Genomic DNA, 7,762 nt, shown 5'->3' with positions numbered 1-7,762 from the left:
GAGATTTTCAAAAACTAGTCAGGGTGTCCTCTGATTTAGTTCCTGCGCACGAGAGGGAGGTAGCTCACATTTTCTTTCTGTCTTTTATTGAATAGGTTACAGTCCGGTTGAAATATAAATGATTATGTTTGTTAAAAACAACCTGAGGATTGATTTTTTTATAAAAAAAAAACATTTCACGTTTCTACGACCATTACGGATACTTTTTTGGAATTTTCGTCGAACGGAACGAGGCTTTGCGTTTCTGAACATAACGCGCAACCCAAATGCGTTTTTTTTGTTATAAAAGTCATAGTTTTATCGAACAAAAAGAACATTTTTGTGTAACTGGGAGTCTCGTGAGTGCAAACATCCGAAGATTATCAAACGGTAAGCGATTAATTTTATTGCTTTTTGACTTTCGTGACCATTTGCTAATTTCGGGTAGCTGTTGTAGCATTTGATTGATACACTCACAAAAGCTTGGATTGCTTTTCGGCTGCAAAGCATATTTTTCAAAATCTGACACGATAGGTGGATTAACAACAAGCTAAGCTGTGTTTTTGTATATTTCACTTGTGATGGTGAACTCCCTATCCTGGCCAAAGTCTATGAATCCCTAGTGAACTCCCTATCCTGGCCAAAGTCTATGAATCCCTGGTGAACTCTCTATCCTGGCCAAAGTCTATCAATCCCTATTGAACTCCCTATCCTGGCCAAAGTCTATCAATCCCTAGTGAACTCACAGTTAAAAAACGTCTTCATTGAACAGAACATACTGAGCGGGGTTCAGTCTGGCTTTAGAACAGGGCACAGCAACGTAACTGCAGCTATGGCAGTGGTAAACAACATCATTAATGCACTGGATAAAAAGCAACATTGTGCTGCTCTGTTTGTGGATTTATCAAAGGCCTTTGATTCAGTTGACCATGAATTGTTGCTAGCTAGACTCAGAAACTTTGGTCTCAGTGAAGGGGCAGTAAATTGTTTAGGAACTATCTTTCTGACAGAACACAATGTGTAGATACTGACAATCACAAGTCTAGCTTTCTAGAGATGAATAGAGGTGTCCCCCAGGGTTCCATTTTAGCTCCTGTGTTGTTCTCAATGTTTATTCATGATTTGGGAAATGGGATGCAACCGGCAAAGTTACATCTATATGCAAATGATACAGTCATATATTCATGTGCTCCTTCTCTGGTTCAGGCTGTTGAAGAGCTCCAGACTGCTTTTCAGTCACTGCAGGCCTCCCTTTATGGTCTCAAACTGGTCTTGAATGTAAAATAAATAAATATGACCTTTACCAGAGCTAGAACTCTGCCAGTGAACGTTAGCATTGTCACATCTGGTGGCTTATCCATTGAAAAAGCGTCATCCTACAAATACCTAGGTATTTAGTTGGATGACAAGTTGTCCTTTAAAGTTCATGTGGATAATCTCGTGAGGAAGCTTACATTGAAATTGGGTTTTTATTTTCGTAATAAGTCTTGCTTCCTGCTTATGGCTAGAAAGAAGCTTGTTCAGGCCACTTTCCTCTCTGTAATTGATTATGGTGACTTGTGTATATGCATGCAGCCTCCTCTGTCTTACAGAGACTGGACTCTGTTTATCATGCAGCCTCCTCCGTCTTACAGAGACTGGACTCTGTTTATCATGCAGCCTCCTCTGCCTTACAGAAGCCTGGACTCTGTTTATCATGCAGCCTCCTTGTCTTACAGAGACTGGACTCTTTATCATGCAGCCTCCTCTGTCTTACAAAGACTGGACTCTGTTTATCATGCAGCCTCCTCTGCCTTACAGAGACTGGACTCTTTATCATGCAGCCTCCTCTGTCTTCAAAGACTGGACTCTGTTTATCATGCAGCCTCCTCTGTCTTACAGAGACTGGACTCTTTATCATGCAGCCTCCTCTGTCTTACAAAGACTGGACTCTTTATCATGCAGCCTCCTCTGTCTTACAAAGATGGACTCTTTCATGCAGCCTCCTCTGTCTTACAGAGACTGGACTCTGTTTATCATGCAGCCTCCTCTGTCTTACAGAGACTGGACTCTGTTTATCATGCAGCCTCCTCTGTCTTACAAAGACTGGACTCTTTATCATGCAGCCTCCTCTGTCTTACAGAGACTGGACTCTGTTTATCATGCAGCCTCCTCTGTCTTACAAAGACTGGACTCTTATCATGCAGCCTCCTCTGTCTTACAGAGACTGGACTCTGTTTATCATGCAGCCTCCTTGTCTTACAGAGCTGGACTCTGTTTATCATGCAGCCTCCTCTGTCTTACAGAGACTGGACTCTGTTTATCATGCAGCCTCCTCTGTCTTACAGAGACTGGACTCTGTTTATCATGCAGCCTCCTCTGTCTTACAGAGACTAGACTCTGTTTATCATGCAACCTTGGGCTTTATTACAAATGCTTAGTCACTCACCCACCCACCATTGCACATTGTATCAAATGGTAGGTTGGACGTCACTTTATATCCGCAGAAAGATACATATATATGTGTTCATCTACAAAGCCCTTTTGGGTAAACTCCCTCTTTACCTCTGTAGTTTGGTCTCCAAAAACCAAGCCATGACGTCAAAGGAATTGTCCGTAGAGAGACAGGATTGTCTCGAGGCACAGATCTGGGAAAATGTTTAATTTGTTATTGTAATCTGGTATTTATCGTTTTCCCACCTGACTTTACATGGCTAGGCCTGATATCACGAGGGACAGCTGGATACTTTACATGGCTAGGCCTGATATCATGAGGGACAGCTGGTTGACTTTACATGGCTAGGTCTGTATCATGAGGGACAGCTAGTTGACTTTACATGGCTAGGCCTGATATCATGAGGGACAACTGGATACTTTACATGGCTAGGCTGATATCATGAGAGGGACAGCTGGATACTTGACATGGCTAGGCCTGATATCATGAGGGACAGCTGGATACTTGACATGGCTAGGCCTGATATCATGAGAGGGACAGCTGGTTGACTTTACATGGCTAGGCCTGATATCACGAGGGACAGCTGGTTGACTTTACATAGCTAGCTGATATCATGAGGGACAGCTGTATTGACTGGCTAAGCCTGATATCACGGGACAGCTGGTTGACTTACAAAGGCTGGCCTGATATATGAGGGACAGCTGGTTGACTTTAATGAATGGCTAATATCATGAGAGACAGCTGGATACTTTAACATGGCTAGGCCTGATATCATGAGAGGGACAGCTGGTTTGACTTTCACATGGCTTGACCTGATATTATGAGAGGGACAGCTGATGGACTTTACATGGCTAGGCCTGATATCATGAGAGGGACAGCTGGTTGACTTTAACATGGCTAGGCCTGATATCATGAGAGGGACAGCTGGTTGACTTTAGACATAGGCTAGGCCCTGAATATCATGAGCAGGACAGCTGCTACTTTACATGGCAGGCCGCTGATATCATGACGGGCACAGCTGGTTGACTTTTACAGCAATGGCTAGGTCGATATCATGAGGGACAGCTTGGTGACTTTACATGGCTAGGCCTGATATCATGAGGCAGCTGATACTTTACATGGCTAGGCCTGATATCATGAGGGGACAGCTGGATTACTGACATGGCTAGCCCTGATTCATGAGGGAAGCTGGTACTTGACATGGCTAGGCCTGATATCATGAGAGGGACAGCTGGTTGACTTTACATGGCTAGGCCTGATATCAAGAGGGACAGCCTGGTTGACTTTACATAGCTAGCCCTGATATCATGAGGGACAGCTGGATACTTTGACATGGCTAGGCCTGCTATCAACGAGGGACCCAGCTGGTTGACTTTACATGGCTAGGCCTATATCATGAGGGACAGCTGGATACTTTACATGGCTAGGCCTGATATCATGAGAGGGACAGCTGGTTGACTTTAATGGCTTGCCTGATATCATGAGAGGGACAGCTGATGGACTTTCACATGGCTTAGGCCTGATATCATGAGAGGGACAGCTGGTTGACTTACATGGCTAGGCCTGATATCATGAGAGGGACAGCTGGTTGACTTTACATGGCTAGGCCTGATATCATGAGAGGGACAGCTGGATACTTTACATGGCTAGGCCTGATATCATGAGGGACGCTGGTTGCACTTTACATGGCTAGGTCTGATATCATGGGGACAGCTGGTTGACTTTACATGGCTAGGCCTGATATCATGAGGGACAGCTGGATACTTTACATGGCTAGGCCTGATATCATGAGAGGGACAGCTGGATACTTGACATGGCTAGGCCTGATATCATGAGGGACAGCTGGATACTTGACATGGCTAGGCCTGATCATCATGAGAGGGACAGCTGGTTGACTTTACATGGCTAGCGCCTGATATCAGAGGGGACAGCTGGTTGACTTTACATGGCTAGGCCTGATATCACGAGGGACAGCTGGTTGCCTTTCCATGGCTAGGCCTGATATCATGAGGGACAGCTGGTTGCTTTACATGGCGGCCTAACATGAGGCAGCTGGATACTTTACATGGCTAGGCCTGTTATCATGAGAGGACAGCTGGTTGACTTTAACATGGCTAGGCCTGATATCATGAGAGGGACAGCTGGTTGACTTTACATGGCTAGGCCTGGATATCATGAGAGGGACCAGCTGGTATACTTTGCATGGCTAGGCCTGATATCATGAGGGACCGCTGGTTGACTTACATGGCTAGGCCTGATATCATGAGAGGGACAGCTGGTTGACTTTACATGGCTAGCCTATATCATGAGAGGGACAGCTGGTTGACTTTACATGGCTAGGCCTGATATCATGAGAGGGACAGCTGGTTGACTTTACATGGCTAGGCCTACTATCAATGAGAGGGACAGCTGGTTGCTTTACATGGCTAGGCCTGATATCATGAGAGGGACAGCTGGTTGACTTTACATGGCTAGGCCTGAATTCATGAGAGGGCACGCTGGTTGACCTTACATGGCTAGCCCTGATATCATGAGAGGGACAGCTGGTGCTTTACAATGGCTAGGCCGTATCATGAGAGGACAGCTGGTTGCCTTTACATGACTAGGCCTGTAATCATGAGGGAAGTGGTTGACTTTACATGGCTAGGCCTGATATCATGAGAGGGACAGCTGGTTGACTTACCATGGCTAGGCCTGATATCTGAGGGCCAGCTGGAATACTTTACATGGCTAGGCGCTGATTTGATCATGAGAGGGACAGCTGGTTGACTATTACAATGGACCTAGGCTCTGATATCATGCAGGGAGAAAGCTGGTTGACGTTTAACATGGCTAGGCCTGATATCATGAGAGGGACAGCCTGGTTGACTTGACAGTGGCTAGGCTGATATCAATGAGAGGACAGCTGGTTGACTTTGACATGGGCTGGGGCTGATATCATGAGACGGGAGCAAGCTGTGTGACTGGTTACATGGCTAGGCCTGATAGTCATGAGGGGACCGCGGTTGACTTGCGGATGGCGTAGGCTGATATCATGAGAGGGCCAGCTTGTTGACTTGTACATGGACTAGGACCTGATATCATGAGGAGGGACAGGCTTGGTGTGACTTGTACGATGGGCTAGGCCTGTTGATCATGAGGGCACAGCTTGGTTGGACTTGTACAGTGGCTGAGGCCTGAATATCAATGAGGAGTGTTGACACTGGCGGCTGATTAAGACCTTGGTACGCTTACAGTGGCTAGTGCCTGATATTGCATGAGGGACGAGGCGGGACTGTGGCATGACTAGAGCGGATCTTGAAGCGAGAGTTTGACGGCAGGCCGTGATGAATCATGAGGGGGAACAGGCTGGTTGCTTGTTACATGCTGAGGGCCTGATTATCGATGAGGACGAGGCTGGTTTGAGCTTTACATGGCTAGGCGGCGATATAGTGCAGGGAGCGATGCGCCTTGGTTGACCTTACATGGCTAGCTTGGAAATGGCATGAGGGACAGCTGGTTGACTGGTGACGCATGGCTTAGCGCTGGATAGGCATGGAGGGGACGAGCTGGTTGAGCTTTAGCGAATGGCGTAGGCCTGATATTCAGTGAGGGACCAAGCGTGGGAGATTGATTGTATATTGGCGCGAGGAGTGGGGTGGCTTTAAGGTCTAGGCGAGTATCGAATTGGAGTGACCATCTGGTTTGACTGTTGACATGCTAGGGCCTGATATCAGTGAGAGGACAGCTGTTGACTTTGAAGCATGGCCTTAGGCTGGTGCGATGAGGCTAGTGACTAATGGTGGGCGTGAGATGAGGAAGCGAGCAGCGTGGTGTTGACTTAGGCAGTGGCTAGCGCGAGTATCGATGAGGCGACAGGCTGGTTGGCTTTACATGGCTAGGCCTGATGAGTCATGAGAGGGACGCTGGTTGACTTAACATGGCTAGGCCTGATATCTGAGAGGCAAAGCTGGGCAACTTGGTACATGGCCTAGGGCCTGAATAGTCGATGAGAGAGCAGCGGTATGACTTTTACCAGTGGCGTAGGCCTGAGTAATTGATGAGAGGGAACAGGCTGGGGGGAGCTTTATCAGGCTAGGCCTGATATGTCATGAGGGACGCTGGATTGACGTTGTACATGGCTAGGCCGATATAGGAGTGAGGCGATCAGCTGGGGTTGACTTTACGATGTGGGCCTGAATGTCAATGAGGAGGCCGCAGCTTGAACTTTGTACATGGCTAGGCCTGATATGCAGATGAGAGGCGAGCGCTGGCTACTGTTATGCATGCCTGGCTGATATGCATGAGGAGACGAGCTGGAGTGACACTTACATGGCTAGGCCTGGATAGGTCATGAGAGGGACGAGGCTGGGTTTGACTTAATGCGCTAGCCTGATATATCATGAGCGACAGCGGAGTTGACGATGTTACGATGGCGTAGGGCCTGTGGATCATAGAGAGGGCAGCTGGTGACTTCACATGCTAGGCCTGATATCATGAGGAGGGAACAGCTTGGTTGATTTACATGGCTAGGCTGAATCTCATAGATGGGACGAGCTGGTTGACTTGGTAGCATGCTAGGCCTGAAGTCAGTGAGAGGGACAGGCTGGTTATGCTTTCATGGGCTAGGGCCTGGATATCGGCATGAGAGGGACAAGGCTTGGTTGAATTGTACGATGGCTAGGGCCCTGGGAGTATCACGAGGAGGGACAGCTGGGGATTACTTTGACATGCTACAGCGATTATCATGAGAGGGACAGCTGGTTGACTTTAGCATGGCTAGCTGGATGATCAGTGAGAGGGACAGCTGGGGTTGAGCATTTACATGGGCTAGGCCTGATATCGATTGGAGAGGGGCAGCTGGTGTATCTTTAGCAAGGCTAGGCCTGAGGTAGATCATGAGGGACAGCTGGATAACTTTAGGAGCTGGCTAGGCGGATGATATGCATGAGGGGACCACGCTGATACTTTACATGCGCTAGGCCTGATATCATGAGCGGAGAGTGTACTAGATGCTGGGATGTAGGAGACGGTTACTACGGGATGGACTGAGGCCTGGATATGCATGAGAGGGAGCAGGTGCGGTGACTTGTACATGCTAGCTATCGATGAGAGACATGGATACTAGTGGCGCGGTGATAGCATGAGGGACGAGCTGGGTTTGACTTGTACATGGCGTAGGCCTGATAGTCATGCAGAGGGACCAACTGGTTGACGTATTCATGGCATAGGCCTGATATCATGGAGGGATCGAGCGGGGGTTGACGGGTTTACTTGGGCTTGCGGCTTGAGATCATGAAGGAACAGCGCTGGTTGACTTTTACAGGCTAGGCCTGATATCATAGAGGACAGGCTGGTTGACTTTACATG

The 7,762-nt window shown here is 47.7% G+C and overlaps 1 protein-coding gene across 1 annotated transcript in view; it reads right to left on the bottom strand.

The window, feature by feature from the left end:
* Window positions 1-7,762, bottom strand: part of LOC112073814 (pituitary adenylate cyclase-activating polypeptide type I receptor-like) — a 78,841-nt gene that overhangs the window by 12,152 nt on the left and 58,927 nt on the right. The window contains exons 10-11 of the mRNA XM_024141052.2: window positions 1,905-1,947; window positions 993-1,006 (exon numbers count right to left, since the gene is read on the bottom strand). Of these exons, the coding sequence (XP_023996820.2) occupies window positions 993-1,006; window positions 1,905-1,947 (57 nt within the window). The remainder of the gene's footprint in view (window positions 1-992; window positions 1,007-1,904; window positions 1,948-7,762) is intronic.

Source organism: Salvelinus sp. IW2-2015, unplaced genomic scaffold (assembly GCF_002910315.2).
Source record: "Salvelinus sp. IW2-2015 unplaced genomic scaffold, ASM291031v2 Un_scaffold2379, whole genome shotgun sequence".
In the NCBI taxonomy this organism is placed as follows: domain Eukaryota; kingdom Metazoa; phylum Chordata; class Actinopteri; order Salmoniformes; family Salmonidae; genus Salvelinus; species Salvelinus sp. IW2-2015.
The sequence above is the reverse complement of the archived record's forward strand: the minus strand, read 5'-3'. Positions and strand labels throughout refer to the sequence as shown.